This window comes from Micromys minutus (genome assembly GCF_963924665.1).
Source record: "Micromys minutus genome assembly, chromosome: 25".
Taxonomy (NCBI): Eukaryota; Metazoa; Chordata; class Mammalia; order Rodentia; family Muridae; genus Micromys; species Micromys minutus.
Genome location: NC_137960.1, coordinates 37,607,731 through 37,625,130, shown reverse-complemented (window position 1 = coordinate 37,625,130; position 17,400 = coordinate 37,607,731). Strand labels below are relative to the sequence as shown.

General features: G+C 47.5%; 1 protein-coding gene across 1 annotated transcript in view; it reads left to right on the top strand.

The window, feature by feature from the left end:
* Positions 1-9,617, top strand: part of BEND3 (BEN domain containing 3) — a 30,656-nt gene extending 21,039 nt beyond the window's left edge. The window contains exon 4 of the mRNA XM_080938455.1: positions 6,744-9,617. Coding sequence (XP_080794581.1) covers positions 6,744-8,987 — 2,244 coding nt within the window. The 3' untranslated portion in view covers positions 8,988-9,617. The remainder of the gene's footprint in view (positions 1-6,743) is intronic.
* Positions 9,618-17,400: the final 7,783 nt, after the last annotated feature.

Below are 17,400 nucleotides of genomic sequence, written 5' to 3'. Positions count from 1 at the left end.
TGCACCGATTTGAATCAAGAATGACCTTGAACTTTTCTCCTGCCTGCACCTACCAAGGGTTGAGATTCCAGGTATGTATCACTACTTCTCTCACACTTTTGTCTGTCTGTCTGTCTCTCTCGTTCTGTAGCTCAGGCTATCCTAGAATTTCTGCATTAGCCTCTTACGTGCTTAACTTGTGTTCCTCTGTGGCTGGCTGCTATTTGCCTGTTTGAAAGTTTGTAGAATTTTTTTTTTTTAAGATTTATTTACTTTATATATATATAGTCACTGTCTTCAGACACTCCAGAAGAGGGCATCAGATCTCATTACAAATGGCTGTAGCAACCATGTGGTTGCTGGGAATTGAACTTATGACCTTTGGAAGAGCAGTCAGTGCTCTTAACCACTGAGCCATCGCTTCAGCCTGTTTGTGGAAATTTCTGTGTCAGTAGGTCAGTATTTTCAGGAGTGACTGAAGAATAATTGTTGAATTTTTTTGAGTGTGGGCTGTTTCTAAAATAACACCAGTCTGGGTCAAATTGGGTTGGTGCTTACCCTTTTCCTGGAGTTCCTGAGCCTTCTGGGTGTGATAGTGGGGCCAGGCAGGGGGCGTAAGATCTCTTACACTTTGACCATCTGGGGAGTGGGGTGTGGGGAGTGGAGGCTCGAAGGTGCTCATGGAAGAGTACAAGGGGGCACACTAGCAGTTAGCAAGTCTGTGACAGGGCTAAGATGTATCGCATGTCTAATGTGAACACAGCTCCAGGTTCAGTCTTTAAACCACAGTAGTCAACAAGCCTGATTATATAAGTTCAGGTTTATAATTCCTTCCCTCCGAAACAGAGGATAGAGTTTGAGGTAGCTGCACTGTGTAGTGAGTTCAAGTGCAGCCTTGTCTCAAAAGAAAAGGCACTTGTACTCAAGCCTGATGACCAGAGTTTGGTCTTTGGAGCTCACGTAGTGGGAGAGAACAAACAGTTTCAAAATAAATAAAAATAATTTTAATTTCGTTTTTGTTTTGTCTGAGATGGTTTCTCTGTGGCCCTGGCTATCCCAGAACTCACTTTGTAGTCCAGGCTGGCTTCAAACTCAGATCCACCTGCCCCTGCCTCCCTAGTGCTGGGATTAAAGGTGTGCACCATCACACCCAGCTAGATAAAACTTTTTGTTTGCTTTGAAAGGGATTTTTCTCTGTAGCCTTGGCTGTCCTGGAACTCAGTCAGTAGATAATGCTAGGCTCAAACTCAGATCCACCTGCCCCTGCCTCCCTAGTGCACCACCACTCTGCTAATAAATCTTTAGAAAACAAAGCCAAACCCTGTTCTTCTTCCCGAACCTGCAGCTCTAACTCTCCAACGTATCAGTCTTCACACGCCTTCTGCACTTATCAGAGGGAAACTAGCAAGGACTGTCCTAGGAAGCTGTCTGAAGCCTTCTGGGACACCCAGGTGGCCATCCATTGCTGCCTGTGGAAGGAGGCAAAGCAGGGACTGTGGAGAGTTGTGTCTCACTGAAACTTACCCTTGTGTTTGGATGTTGAGCCTGCATGTATGTGTGTTCATTACGTGCATGCCTGTTGGCCATGGAGGTCAGAGAGGGTGTTAAATTCCCTGGAATTCAAGTTATTGACAGTTGTGAGCTTCTTGTGGTTGCTGGGACTTGAACCCAGGACCTCTAGAAGAGCAGTCAGTGCTCTTTACCACCCGGTCATCACTCCAGCGCCCTGACACTGCTGTTTTATGACTGATGGTTTTGGAAGAGTCTGACAGGGACTGTGGGAAGGACTGACTGCCCTCCCTGGAATGGAGGTAGAGTTTTTATTGGTATCATATTTGTTCTTAATTTCTTTGGTTGATTGACTGACTGATTTTGTGTGGGTGTAGGTGTGGGTGTTTCACCAAAGCATGTGGCATGTATTGGGGGTAAAAGGATAGTTTGCAGGAGTTGGTTCTTTCCACTGTGTGCGTCTCAGGGAACAAATTTGGGTACTCAGACTTGCTGGCAAGCCCCTTTACCTGCTGAGCTAACCTTGCCATTTCCGTTCCCATAAGGGGAGGTGATAGTCAAGAACTGTCCAGGTAGAGGTTAGCTCTGTTCTTCCAGACCATCTTAGACTGTGGCTGGACCTTCAGTTGGAGAGCAGAGATGCCATCTCATCCCTGCTACACACAGTGACTGGTGAACTATCTGGGCTTCCCAAGGTTCCTCACAGCGACAGAGGCAAATGGGAATTACAGTTGTTCCCATTGAAAACGGGAAGGCTGAGAGCTTTGTGCTGCCAAGCCTGCCCTGTCAAGAGCTAGTAGGGTGGCGGGAGGGCTGCAGAGGTGCTTGTGAGGTGTCACAGGAGTCTTGATGGGGACTCTTTCCAGATTCTGTGAGCAGCATCAGGAAGACCTGAGAGAAAGCACCGTTTGAGGTGGAGTCTGAGGTGATTCCTTCCTAGTGCACCCAGGGTCTTACCTAGTTCCCAGGCACACAAGCATTTCTATCAGCTGCAGGTAGAACAAACCCTAGAGACCTATCACAGTGGGTCCGGGCACTTGTGCAGAATTCTGTTGGAAGTGCAAGGTATACATTGGTTCACGATTCCAGAAGGGTGGTGCTAGCCTCCTGCCGCATCACACAGCCTACTCTTGAGGTCACATTAATTTTCTACTCGATTCCCACAGGCATGTTGCCTTCTTGGCCTTCCACTTGGCTGACTCCCTGGACACTGTTTAAGCTCATTAGTCACTGAACTGAAGTCAGTAACTGCTCTAAGATCTGGTGGTGACCAGTACTTAGTACACTGGTGGCCGTATCCCTGGTGTCTGCCCAGGGGGTCTGCTGCCTCTCACTTGGTCTTCTGGCCTTCCCTTCTGAATGAAATACCCGTCAGGATCTAGGCAAGATGCTGGCATCAGCCGGAGCTGTGCCGCAGAGTTCCCATCTGGCTAGAAGATGCACCTTGGAGAATTGGGAACTGTCAGCCAGATACGGTGTGCCAAGTAGCACAGATTTAAAGATTTCTTGATATTCCTAGACAGCTGAGCAGAGATTGTTATCATCAGCAGTAAACACAGCCAGCGCATTACCCCCTTGGCAGCGTTTGTGGAATTAATTGAGCACCGAGCTGACAGGATCCCAGTGTAGGGATGGCTAAGGACGTCCCCTCTGATGCTTGTGTTTGTGCTGAGTTGTGTGCTTGGGGTTTTCGTGGGTGAAGAACATTGCCCTCTGCTGGGACGCCCAACTTTTTATTAAGTAGTTTAGTAAGCAGTGTTTCCACTGATACTAGAATTTATATCATGCTTGGTAGGAATGGCAATATTTGTGTTATAGGGAGTGAGACTGGGTTAGAATGGTGGAGGAATCTCTCACCCTGCATAGGAATGTGGGAGAGTCCAGCCTTGATCCTACCCTGTGGCTCCTCCCTTCCATATTGTCTGGAAGGCAAGTCTCCCTCCAGAACATTCTCTGCTGTAAGTGCTCCTCTGGGGACCTGAACGCAGTCTTGTTTCATCTGTGCTGCTGGAAGTGCTGGTCAGGAAACATTGCTTTTCAAAAGTTTACCTACAGGCCAGGTGGTGCACACCTTTAATCCCAGCATGCAGAAAGTAGAGGCAGGCTGGAGTTCAGAAAGCCAGGGTTCTACAAAGAAACCTGTCTCGAACTTGGGTCTCCTGGCCTCTTAACCAATGAGCTATCTCTCCTAGAGTAAATAAGTACATTTATTTAAAATAAAAGGTAAGGGGCTGGGTTTAGCTCTGTGGTAGAGCATTATGGTAGCTTAGTGCTTGAGGTCTAACAAGCTGAGGCTCTGAGGTCTGAGGCTCTGGATTCAATACCTGTCCTGGCGGGGTTAGGGAAAGAATCCCTTTTTCCCTTTCTGGCAAATAGCCAAATGAAAGAATTCTCTAAATTGTTTTGAATCCTCTTCCGCTCAATCTCTATATAATCCTCCCTTCCAGACTCTGAATTGGTTTCTAGTGTAATGCTGTTGTAGGAGATACAAGAACTGAGCTCTTGACTGTTTGGCAAGCATTCTACCAGTGTTCCACCTCTAGCTCCCAGGGGTTCTTGTCTCAGGCAGAGTTGGACAGTGGTAAAATATCTGCCCTATGCCAGGAGATGGTGACACGTGCTTTTGGGAGGCAGAGGCAGGTGGATTTCTGTGAGTTTGAGGCCAGCTTGGTCTGCAGAGCTAATTCTGGGACATCCGAGCACACACCCCGTCTTTAACTTTGTTAGTTGTGGGGTAGATCAGAAATGGTGTGCTTCATTGTTGAGTGGGTTGGGAGAGAGGAGGAGTCACCGGGAAGGAGCAGATGCAGACCACACAACCTCTCCCTCCACCCAAGCCAGAGAACCTTCTGCTCTCAAGAAGGAAGATGTGTTAGAAGAGTCAGGAGGGGGTAGATGGCACTGACCTTTGACCTTTGTGGCAGCCTGTACAGATCCAGCACAAAGCTGTCACCTGGCCAGCTTTATGGGCATCCTCACGAATCCCTTTGTGTTTCTTATTACTCGGCAGATGGAGGCAGGAGGAGAGACCCCATCTTGAAAACCACCAAAATAAATAGGAAAAAAATCCTGGGTGGGGGATGAAGTGTAGCTCGCAGTACAGCATATATAAACAGCCCTGGGTTCAATCCCTAGAAAAATAAGAATCTCTTCCAGGTCTCTGTGAGTTGAGTGATTCTGTTTTATCTTAAAGGGAGTCCAGGAAATCCCTCACTCATCAATATGAGGTAGGCGCAGGAGCCTTTGTTTTGTTGGGGCTGTTTTTCTGCCTTCCTGCCTCTTCCTGGGAAACCTTTTCTTCTTGAGTATCTTTATCCTGTGTTTGCTGATGCTACCAAGAACTCATTCAGTTTTGTACTGGGATTGGTTATCTGGGACTTACAAATGACTCTGATCTGCCCTGGTGAGGTAAACTGAGGTCTTCTAGGTCCTGAGGGCCTCCAGTACCCAGGAATTTAATGCAGAGCCGCGGCTCCCAGTCTGTTAGCAGAAACTATACTGTGTGGGCGTTACAATTTCCGCACCACTGGGCTTATCAGGGATTGAACCCAGGTGTGGAGGGAGCATCCTTGGGTATACCTGGAGGCTGCTTGCTCCTCTGCTACCTGCCACTACCTGCCAGTCAGTACTTCTGTTTAATTAAACTCTCATATATATTCTAGCAAGTTCCTGGTTCAAATTAAATATTTATTAAAAATAGTTACTAACTTATAACCGAGGTCCGTAAATAGTACGTCAAGTACGTAATGTGAGGTTGTGGCTTGTGTTTGCGTCAGTCAACACAGCAGTCTATGGGTCTCTTCTTTCCCTCTGTCCCTACCCCCCAAGGCACCCTCCATCTGCTTTCCGACTGCACTGGATGTCGTTTCTAGAATCTATTAGGTGACATTGGATAATATGGCTTCTTCCACTTGACAGTTATTTTGAGGCTCATCAGTTCTTTGTAAATATGGTGTCTCGAAGCCTAGGATGGCTTTGAGCTTGTGACCCTGCTGCTTCCACCTCTCACGTGTCGGCACCTCTGACATGTACCACCATGCCTACTTTTAAAATTCACCTGTTTGCTTGGTGTGATGGTTGTTTAGCAGGGGACAGTGGTGGGGGCCAAACCCTGGGTCTTTTGGATATTAGTGAGCATTTTACCACTGAGCTTCACCTCTCTGGGGCCCCTCTTTTTTTTCCCATAGCCACATCCAAGGATTATAGATAATGTATTACTATCTAGTTAATGTCTAAGTTCAGGTGGAAATCATCTAAAATTCTGGTTGTTTTTGTTTTGTTTTGTTTTGTTTTTTAAGGCTGGCCTAAAACTCACAGCAAAACTTCATGCCTCAGCCTCCTGAATTCCTGGGATATTAGTTAAAAGCCATCAAGCCTGATCTATTTTTGTTAATTTTGTATTGAACTTGAGGTTTGGAGTAAAATTATTTATTCAATCCTTATTACATACATATATCCATCGTTTAAGATTATTTCATCAAAAACTCGCCCTTTGCCCCCAGATTGCCCTTGATTCTTTATCACAAGTCTCCTGTCTTTCTGCATACAGAGAAACAAATCTCTAGTTGTCTAGTTTGAAGCCAGTGGCAGTCAGTGAGGAAGGCATCGAGGTCCGGAATGTTGAAGGAGCATGGTCTAGGAGCCTCTGAAGGGCAGTTTGAGCTTGTGTGAGCACGCAGTTCGAGGAGAACGATGCGAGTGCTGCTCTGGGCTGGAGGAGGGCATCCTCCCCAAGCCTTTGTCATAGTACTTATTCCAGAGCTTTGGTCAAAGGAGGCTGGAAAGTAGTCCCCAGCCAGCACTTCATAGACTCAGGATCACTGTTCATCTGTCACAAAGGATGGATGCTGGCTAGCAGGGATAATGTAGCAGTGGTGATGCTGAGGTGGATACTGTAGCAGTGGTGATGCTGAGGTGGATACTGTAGCAGTGGTGATGCTGAGGTGGATACTGTAGCAGTGGAGATACTGAGGTGGATACTGTAGCAGTGGAGATACTGAGGTAGATGATGTAGCAGTAGAGATACTGAGGTGGATACTGTAGCAGTGGTAATGCTGAAGTGTCCCCTAGTAACTGAGAAACTTCCCTTCATGGAACAGGTTGGCCCTCAGATGCTACTGTGTGTTTGTAGAATGTTCTGGGAAGAATTTTTGGAGCAGGAAGCACTGACCTTGGGTCTTTAGTGCAGTCCAACCCTCTGTAGTGCAGTGTATCCAGAACGCACACCTAACTCCACCATGGTTTCTGTTTCTTAGGCACTCCTGGCAGGCATGCGCACCCGTGAGAACAGTTCACCCTGCCAGGGAAATGGAGAGCCTGCCAGCAGAAGCAGAAGTGGGAGCTGTGTGTGGCCTGCAGAAGAGGAGCCTTCCACGGAGGCCAGTACTCCTTCCTACAAGAAGCCTCTGTACGGCATCTCCCACAAGATCATGGAGAAGAAGAACCCTCCCTCGGGAGACCTGCTCAGCCCCTATGAGCTTTTTGAGAAGGCAAACTCCAGTAACAACCCTTCTCCTCTGCGCCTGCTCAACGAATCTCAGAAGCGGGAATGTGGTGTCGGGGTTACCACAGATGGGGACCCCAATATCTACTTCCTGATCCAGAAGATGTTCTATATGCTCAACACACTCACGTCTAACATGTCCCAACTTCACAGCAAGATGGACGTGCTCTCCCTCGAAGTGAGCCGGATCAAGAAGCTGGTGAGCCCTTCTGAGCTGATGGCCAAGTTCCAGCCTCCCCCTGAGTACCAGCTCACTGCTGCGGAGCTGAAACAGATAGCGGAGCAGAGCCTGACCTGTGGCGACCTAGCCTGCCGGCTGCTTGTGCAGCTTTTCCCTGAGCTCTTCAGCGACGTGGATTTCTCCCGTGGCTGCAGCGCCTGTGGCTTTGCCGCCAAGCGGAAGTTAGAGTCACTGCACCTCCAGCTCATCCGCAACTACGTGGAGGTCTACTACCCCTCTGTGAAGGACCCAGCTGTGTGGCAAACTGAGTGCTTGCCACAGCTGAACGACTTCTTCAGCCGCTTCTGGGCTCAGCGGGAAATGGAAGACAGCCAGCCGGGCGGCCAGGTTACCAACTTCTTTGAAGCTGACCAAGTCGATGCCGGCCACTTCCTGGACAACAAGGACCAAGAGGAAGCTCTGTCTCTGGACCGAAGCAGCACCATCGCCTCGGACCATGTGGTGGACACACAGGACCTCACCGAGTTCCTAGATGAAGCCTCCTCTCCGGGTGAGTTTGCTGTGTTCCTGCTGCACCGGCTCTTCCCGGAGCTGTTCGACCACCGGAAGCTGGGTGAGCAGTACAGCTGCTATGGGGACGGTGGTAAGCAGGAGCTGGATCCCCAGCGGCTGCAGATCATCCGCAACTACACAGAGATCTACTTTCCTGATATGCAAGAGGAGGAGGCTTGGCTGCAGCAGTGTGCCCAGCGCCTCAATGATGAGCTGGAGGGCCTGGGGCTGGAGGGAGGCAGCGAAGGTGAGGCACCGCGGGACGACTGCTACGACTCCTCTAGCCTGCCAGACGACATCTCAGTGGTCAAGGTAGAGGACAGCTTCGAAGGTGAGCGGCCTGGCCGGCGCTCCAAAAAGATCTGGCTGGTGCCCATTGACTTTGACAAGCTAGAGATTCCACAGCCTGATTTCGAGATGCCGGGTTCAGACTGCCTCCTGAGCAAGGAGCAGCTGCGCAGCATCTATGAGAGCAGCCTGTCCATTGGCAACTTTGCCTCCCGCCTGCTGGTGCATCTGTTCCCGGAGCTCTTCACCCACGAGAACCTGCGCAAGCAGTATAACTGCAGCGGCTCCCTGGGCAAGAAGCAGCTGGATCCTGCCCGCATCAGGCTGATCCGCCACTACGTGCAGCTCCTCTACCCCAGAGCCAAGAACGACCGTGTGTGGACCCTGGAGTTTGTGGGCAAGCTGGACGAGCGCTGTCGGCGAAGGGACACGGAGCAGCGCCGCTCCTACCAGCAGCAACGCAAGGTCCACGTGCCTGGCCCCGAGTGCCGGGATCTCGCAAGTTATGCAATCAACCCCGAGAGGTTCCGTGAGGAGTTTGAGGGGCCCCCGCTGCCTCCTGAAAGGAGCAGCAAAGACTTTTGCAAAATACCCTTGGACGAGCTGGTGGTCCCCTCACCTGACTTTCCGGTGCCTTCCCCCTACCTGCTGTCAGACAAGGAGGTACGTGAGATCGTGCAGCAGAGTCTGTCAGTGGGCAACTTCGCGGCCCGGCTCCTGGTCAGGCTCTTCCCGGAACTCTTCACAGCTGAGAACCTCCGTCTGCAATACAACCACTCCGGGGCTTGTAACAAGAAGCAGCTGGACCCCACGAGGCTGAGGCTCATCCGCCATTACGTGGAAGCTGTCTACCCCGTGGAGAAGATGGAAGAGGTGTGGCACTATGAATGTATACCTAGCATTGATGAGCGGTGTCGCCGCCCCAACAGGAAAAAGTGCGACATCCTCAAGAAAGCCAAGAAAGTGGAGAAATGACAGGGTTGGGGCTGCCTAGGGATTTGGGTCACCACAGGCTGAGCAATGGGTGCCCTTGGGACTGAGCTTTGCTCTGAAGCTCTAGTTTGGTATCCAACAGACCGGCACCTTATGCCAGTGGGGAGTGGTCTCCTACATTTGCACACGTAAAACACCTATGGAGCCACAAGAAAGAAGCCTTGAATTTGTTTTGTATTCATGACTTTGTTCTGTGTTCCCTGGTGGTACAGTGGGAGTTTGGGGGGTAGCCAAGCTGTGAAATCAGAGAATTGCTAGGGTAGGGTCCCTTCACAGGGCTGTGGTGCCCTCCCTAAACTAACCCTTAGACCAGTTGTGGTAGCCCACACCTCTAGGCAGAGACCATTGGAATCTAGTTAGTCTGCATGGTGAATTCCAGCCCAGCCAGGTCTGAATAATGAGACCCTGTCTCAAAAAGAAAAAAAAAAAAAAGACAAAATTCAAGCACAGCAACTTGTTTCTCTCCCCAGGTTTTACATCTTCTATTTTTATTTTCCTTTTAATTAAAATGAAATTTTGAAAGAATCATTGGGCTCTTTGGGAGCCATTTTATTTAGGATAAAAAAAAATCTTAAAAATATTTGAGACAAGATGCTGTAAGATTACTTTTGTTGCTGGAATTTTTAAAGATGATTTTAGATTTGTGCTATTTTTTTTTTTTTTTTTTTTTTTTTTTAAGAAATGCTATATTCAGTCAGGCATTATGGGTAACTGGCTTCAGGTGGTAGAGTGACTCGATTTCCTAATCCTGTGTTTGACATCTGATTTTGGAAGAGTCCAGAGGCCCCTTAGATTCAGCAGAAGGGGCGGATTCTAAGTAGTATGTAGCCCCTTTCTTACTGTGTATGAGTTTCCCTTTGCTGTGGCCCAGCCTGCCCGCCACGGCCATGCGGTGCTCACTGTGTAGACGAGAACACTGGAAGATGCTATGAATGTAGATGGAGTGGAGGAATGGGTCGTTAGGCCTTCCTGGGAGCTGTGCCCTCCCACAGACCCGTTCCCTCTCCACACAGAGATGTTGGTTTAGAGGGACACATTGGAACACAATGTGTAGGGACATTTTTGTGTGATTTATGGGTGAGCTTTTGGGTTCACCAAGAACTGTTTACTTTCCATGTGTTTGTACAAAGTCCATGTCCCCAGACTTCAGTGTTAGCTCCTCCCATGAATAGCATGGTCTTGAACCTCCAAAGCCCAGGCTTTGGGCTCTTCTGCAGTTGTTGGAAGGACCCAAACCATCTTAAATGGAGTGTCCACACCCCTTCCCAGTCTCACCAGACCTTTGCCCTCAAACCTTGTAGGAAGTTCTGCTGTCCTCCCCTGGCCCACCCCTAGCCTGGAGTGCACATCTCTCTCCCTCTGCACTGGGGCCAGATGCCTAAGAAGGAAAGGGAACGGTGTTTCCCACACTGAACGCATCTCATCCTTGACCTAGAAGATGAATTGAGTTGCCCAGGGTAGTCATAAAACCCTCGTGGAACATTACAAATGTGATAACGTAATATTTTGCTACCTTAATATGCAGAAATGATAGAAATAATCTATGAATTTTCTCATAAAGAACCTTAGTTCTAGTAGATAACATGATATAATTTTGCATGTACCCAATGGGCATTTAAAAAATAACAGTTTTCAGGACTATAAAGCTTCTATTCACTGTCATTTTCAGATTATTTATGCTATAATTGTAAACCTAAGTTATTGACATTGAGAAGTGCACAGAGGCTTTGTGGCACTGTCACATACCCACCCGGGCACACCTATCTCCTTATAGACGGAGGTGAGAAGCCCCACAAACAAAGTAACCTTCTTGTGCCCAGGAAGAAGGTAATGGGGTGGCCAGAAGGCAGCCCTTTTCCCCTCACTTGGCCTCTCTCCAATGCCTTAGTCACACACGCACGCACGCACGCTGCCCCAAAGATGGCTGTGGCACTCTCCCTGCTTCAGTTCCAGGGTATCTGCTCTGGTCTTGAGGATGTAACCAAGAGGATTCCAAGCCATGTGAAAATTGTCCTGCTTTCTAGAAAGTGGAGTGTGGCCCTGCAACATCAGAAGCACAGTCGGCCACGAGGTTTTTAGAACTCCCGTCTGTTCAGGTGAGAGAAATGGCAGGCTCTAGAAACTGAGCAGGACTTTTTGTAACTCAGAGCATGTTAAATTTTAAACTATGTAGGGCTTCTCTTCACTCCCACCCCCTAGTCCCATCATCCCTTTCAGGGAAAAGAGCTAGACAGTCTGGGAGCTGTTTCCTGCCCCTATTAGACTGTATGATCTCCTCACTTAACCATCCGTACAGGTAGCTCCAGTGGGCATTTTTTTTTATGAAGCAATACAAATATAAAATACTTATTTTTTCAGAATTTAATGGGTTTTATGAAATCTGTTGGCAACTGCTTTCCCCATTCCCATCTAAATTCTTTGTGTTTTGGATGATTTTTGCCTTGTATCCAGAGGACTGAAGATTAGCCCCGACATCCTGGTGTTCACTAAAACAGTATGTCACGGTAGGTGGTAGTGGTCTGGGTTTTCTCAGTTAGTAAGCTGTTGAAGAATGTCTAAAGATACTCTTGAATGTACAGTGTTTGAGTCCTGCTTTAGTTCATGTGGCCGTGTCTGTCTCGCACACGTTTGTCAGGGAATCCATGTCTAGTGTTGTTAGTGCTCGCTGCCCTTCCCCTTCAGTGTGGAACCCCAAACCTTGCTTTCCTTTTAAGATAGGGGTGAGGGGTCCATATCAGCAGCAATCATCAACCGACCAATGGGATCTACTTAGTGGCAACTGGATTTAGCTTCATCACACCACAGTGTGGCCATTCGGGTTCTTGTAGAGATTGCTTCAGTTTCTACCATTCCCCCGGTAACTGCTTCTTACCTGATTCAGAGGGACCTGGAGACCCCCGGTTGGAGGTCACTGGGTCATTCTGAAGTGGGGTTGAGAGCCCAGAGGCTGTCACCACTGTGGGCAGTCCTTGTCTCTTGTAGATCCAGCCTTAATGTCTGACAGCCCAGGAAGCGCAGACCCTGCACAAAGTGGGTATCAGAATGACTACTGTGAGAAGTAGTAACAAGAACAGTTTTACCAAAGAGAATGGATACCACATCATGTCTGCCTGTTACACTTATCTGAGTGTCCCCTTAGAAAACTGAATGTACCACAAACCCAGGACATTTTTGGAACTTGTATGCTCTCTAGCAACTTTGTGTGAATTTTTATACAAGCACTGTTTTATTAATTATATAAAATATAAAAATAGAAAAAACTGTGGTCTCTTTAACATTTCATTTCTTTAGGCCTCGTGGAGTGTGTCTGAATTTGTCTATCTGGATGTGGGGGCACAAGGTTTTGGCCACAGGCAAGTGGCAAAACTCACCAAATAAATTCTTCATCTTTTCCTTCCTGGCCTGGTGCCAGCCCTGCCTGTACCAGCAGGACATCACTTCCCTTTGACCCCATTTTACATGGGATGGAGCTTCTTAAAGCTAACCTGGTAACAAAAGATTCATGTTTTCCCTCTTGGTTAAAAATCAGTAACTTTTAGAAAGTAGCATGTATCAAGCTGGAGAGATGGCTTTACTGTTGAAGCCCCACGCTGTTCTCAAGGAGCTAGAGAGATAGCTCAGCAGTTCAGAGCACTGGTTTCTCTTCCAGAAGACCCAGGTTCAATTCCCAGCCACCTACATGTCTGCTCACAACTCTAGCTTTAGTTCCAATACCCTCTTCTAACCTCTATGGACACACGATAGATGGGTGAGTGGGTGGATGGATGGGTGGTAGATTTTCTTTTTTTTTTAAAGATGCACACCACCACCTTGCTGGTTTTGTCTATCAGAGGGTAAGCTTAAATTGACACTCCTTCGCTACTGGAGTGGGGACTACAAGCTCAATTTAAATTCTTAATTGGCTTAATTTTCATTTCTAGATTTGGAATTTTCTCCATAACAGGATAGGAGGAAGTCAGGTTTTACAGGGGAAAGGCTAAACACACTGAACATGGAGTTTGGTGGCTCTGCCTGTTATCCTAGCATTTGGGAAGCAGACGCCAGAGTGCCGCTGAACCTAAGTGGGTGAACGCAGTGAGAAGTCTTGCTGCCTCTAGAAAGGGGCTCATCACTTCGCAAATGCCTTCGGAGGGCCTGCTCTGCAGCTCTGACTGGCCCTGCCCCTAGTTACTGGTTAAGCAGAGTTTCAGCCTGGCTGGGAGGTCCTGAGTTAGTGCAGAACCTGACAGGTCTTGCCTGAAGCTGATGTACAGGAAGGCAAGCCAGGCATAATGAACTGGGCCTGAGGCACAACTGCAAGTGCTTTCCTGACCCTCCAGTTCCTCACGGCCGAGATGATGTTGGTGAGCATGCTGTGAGAACTCGGCTTGTGCTGTTTGTGCTGCAAGGTGTGAGGAGCTTCCATCCATGGTTTGGACAAGCCAAAATCTCAGTGTTGCCGCTGCTAAGCTCGGGGAGAGACGGTGCACTCTGCTATGCATAAGGCCTGTGGCCATCGGTAGTAATACATTGCTCAAAGTTGGCATTGCAACCTTCAATTTCTCTGCTTCAGAATCAAGAACTAGGAGATTTCCCCTACAACAGGGTTTTTCTGTGTAGCCCTGACTATCCTAGAATTCCCTCTGTAGACTAGGCTGGCCTCGAACACGAGATCTGCCTGCCTTTGCCTTCTGAGTGCTGAGCTTAATGGCATACACCACCAGTGGCCCCCCATCCCCAAGTTGATAGGTTGTATAATAGTGACTTTGATTTCCGAAACATGTATTGCTTCTCTTTGGAACATCTAAAGAACAAGCATTTGTTTTAGAAAACTCTTGTTTGCCCTGGCTGCAGTCTTTCATTTGACTGTCTTGGGGAGATAGTCTGTTGGTGCATGCCAGTAATCCCAATACTTGGGAAGCTGAGGCCGGGGATCATGAGTTAGTTAAAAGGAGTGAAGGGGTGCCAGGAGCTAGAGATTACACTGGCAGCAAATGAGAAAGTTGGATAATGCCAGGAGCCTAGTAAGGCAATGGGTCTGTAAACACCTTGGAGTAGTGTTCACAGGAAGGCAGCCAGCAGAGCCATTCTAATGGAGAAAGCAAGCCTTTAACAGGGGAAGGGGACATTGCCTGGGACGGTGTCCCTCTGAAAGAAAGCTGGAGACATGTAAATGCACTTTGGGGCAATGGCGTGAAACAAATTAGAGCTCAAGACGCAGCAAGGCAAAGAGCATGCAATGGGACACAATAAAGCTTCTATAAAATTCCTCTAAGCATTGAAATGCATTTCACAATTTCATACAGGCAAAATGACACCATTAAACACCAGTGAAATGATTGTCCGAGTAGGAGAGGACGATGTGGAAGTGTGTACAGGAGTTGGGGGAGGGGGGGGACGTGGGGACCTCAGAAGGGGACAGTGGGCCAAAGTGCTTCGTAAGGAAAGCCTCACATGGGCGTTGGTGAATGTTTAACAGCGTTGCTGAGGGGGAATAATGAACCCTGATCTGCAGCGTTTGCTGATTTCCAAACAGATTGGAGCTAGTGAGCAAGCTATGGGACTCACGCATTTAGAGAGTCCTGCTGTCCTGGGAACACAGTGTTCCAGGCGCTGCTCCCCGGAGACCAGGTAGTTGGGAATTCTCTGACTGTAAAGCCAAGGTAAGGCAGAGTTCCTTTTCCTTGCTCAGTATAATTGCACCCTTTAGGTAGGTTGGTGAGCATCCACTGAACTGAACTGTTTTAGTTTCTTGAAAAATCCTAGCACGGTAAAGAACACCTTTAATGCCAGTGTTGGGAGTCAGAAGCACATTGGGTTTTTGTTGAGTTCAAGGCCTGCTTCGTCTACATACAAGCTCCAGTCCATTTAGAGCTGAGGACTTTGCAGTGAACACTCATGGGGGTGGGAGAGATGGCTCAGCAGGTTAGAGCAGTGGCTGTTCTTCCAGAGGACCTGGGTTCAATTCCCAGCACTCATGACAACTCACAAGATCTTACATTCTCATCAGATATACAGGCAAGCCAGCAATGCACATGAGCTAAAAATACATAATCGAATAAAATAAGAATAGTCAATCAATGAACAATTGCCTCCCTATATTGGTTAAAAAATTCATCCTTTGATATGAGAAGTAGGTTGTTGCTGCTGCTGCTGCTGGTGGTGGTGGTGGTATTGTTGTTGTTGGTGGTGGTATTGTTCTTGGTGGTGGTATTGTTCTTGTTGTTGGTGGTATTCTTGTTGGTGGTGGTATTGTTCTTGTTGTTGGTGGTATTGGTGGTGGTGGTGGTGGTGGTATTCTTGTTGGTGGTGGTATTGTTCTTGGTGGTGGTGGTGGTGGTATTGTTCTTGGTGGTGGTGGTGGTGGTATTGTTCTTGTTGGTGGTGGTGGTATTCTTGTTGTTGGTGTTGTTCTTGGTGGTGGTGGTATTGTTCTTGTTGTTGGTGGTGGTGGTATTGTTCTTGTTGTTGGTGGTGGTGGTGGTATTCTTATTGTTGGTGTTGTTCTTGGTGGTGGTGGTATTGTTCTTGGTGGTGGTGGTGGTGGTATTGTTCTTGTTGGTGGTGGTGGTATTCTTATTGTTGGTGTTGTTCTTGGTGGTGGTGGTATTGTTCTTGTTGTTGGTGGTGGTATTGTTGTTGGTGGTGGTATTGTTGTTGGTGGTGGTGGTATTGTTCTTGGTGGTGGTGGTATTGTTCTTGTTGTTGGTGGTATTCTTGTTGGTGGTGGTATTGTTCTTGTTGGTGGTATTGGTGGTGGTGGTGGTGGTATTCTTGTTGGTGGTGGTGGTATTGTTTTTGTTGGTGGTGGTGGTATTGTTCTTGTTATTGTTGTTGGTGGTGGTATTGTTCTTGGTGGTGGTGGTATTATTGTTGGTGTTGTTCTTGGTGGTGGTGGTATTGTTCTTGTTGGTGGTGGTGGTATTGTTCTTGTTGTTGGTGGTGGTTTCTTTGGCCATATCACCCCTGATAGCCCCAAACTCTTGATCCTCCGGCTTCTACCAATCAAGTGCTAGGATTCCAGTCATGCACCAGCATCTGTAGCCAAACGATATATTTAAAATATTTTCTCGTTCGGCATCCTATATAGAAATATAGACCAGGCTTTCCCTATTGCCACACTACTGACATGATGCTCATTTGACAGTCCTTTGCTGTAAGGTTGGTCTGCTTACATTATGGGATGTTTAGTATCATGTTCAGGTTCTCCTTTCTTGGGGTCTCTAGCAGCCTGTCTGTCATGACAACAAAAATATCAGGTATTGTCAAATGCCCCCAGGGAGGACGGGCACATGGCCCCAGTTGAGAACGACTGTGTTGTAAGATGTCCAGAGATTGTCTTTGAACCGGTCATCACCTGTTGCTCACATTTGGACTGGAGAAGTCTTGCCACATTAAAAGGCAGCTGTTATTCAACCTCAGTAATGGTGAGTTGTAACAGTGCCATGAAAATCATCACCAGTGGCTTTTAAGTGTCTGCTAGTTTTAATAAATATGTTCCAGTCCCTTGCACTGTCGGTGTCTCTTGAGATCAGTCTTTGCCACATGCTATGACCAGACTAGCATCATCTGTGGCCAGATGTCTTCATTGTTTGGTTGTTTTAAAAAGTTATTATATTTAACTATGGGTCTTTGTGTATATGGGAAGTTTGGGTACCCACAGAGACATTGGATCCCCTGGAGTTGGAGTTACAGGCAATTTTGAACTACCTGATAAGGCTGCTGAGAATTGAACTCACAGGGATCCACCTGCCTCTGCCTCCTGAGTGCTGGGATTAAAGGTGTGTGCCACTAGGCCCAGCTCAATTTGATTTTTAAAAACTCTAGTCGGGAAAGGGTCTGACCTGGGAAGCCGTTAAGTGAGGTACAAGTTACTAATGAGCTTTCAAATGGCCTTCTTGGTACCAGGTATGGAGGTGCCCAGCTGTCATCCCAGCACTTAGACAGTCAAGGCTTATGCGCCACATTGAAGGCCAGCCCCAGTTACATACTGACCGAGGCCTTCCAAAAATGCCAAAGGCTTTCCTGCGTTGACTTTGTCCTGATCCTTGTTTGTCCAGCAAGGACTGTGAGATGCAGAGAGAAGAGAGAGAGATAAGGTAAAGTTATGGCCACAGCTCATCTGTGGGTTAAAGATCAGTACCTCAGCGTACTGTACCTCACCATCCAAGGCTTCTTCAAGTGCAAAGAGAAGCCGAGAGGAAAGTGGGGAGAGAGATGGAGAAGGTAAAGTATGGACACAGAACTAAAATGTAATTTGTCACTACCTTAAATAACAAAGTGATTTGTGCAGAAATCCCATGTTGACCTTTACACAGTATTGATCATTTCTTCCTGAGAGTTTAAATCTTTTAAATGTTTTAACAAAAACCTCTTTTTTTTTTTTTTTTTTTTTTTTTTTTTTTTTTTTTGGAGA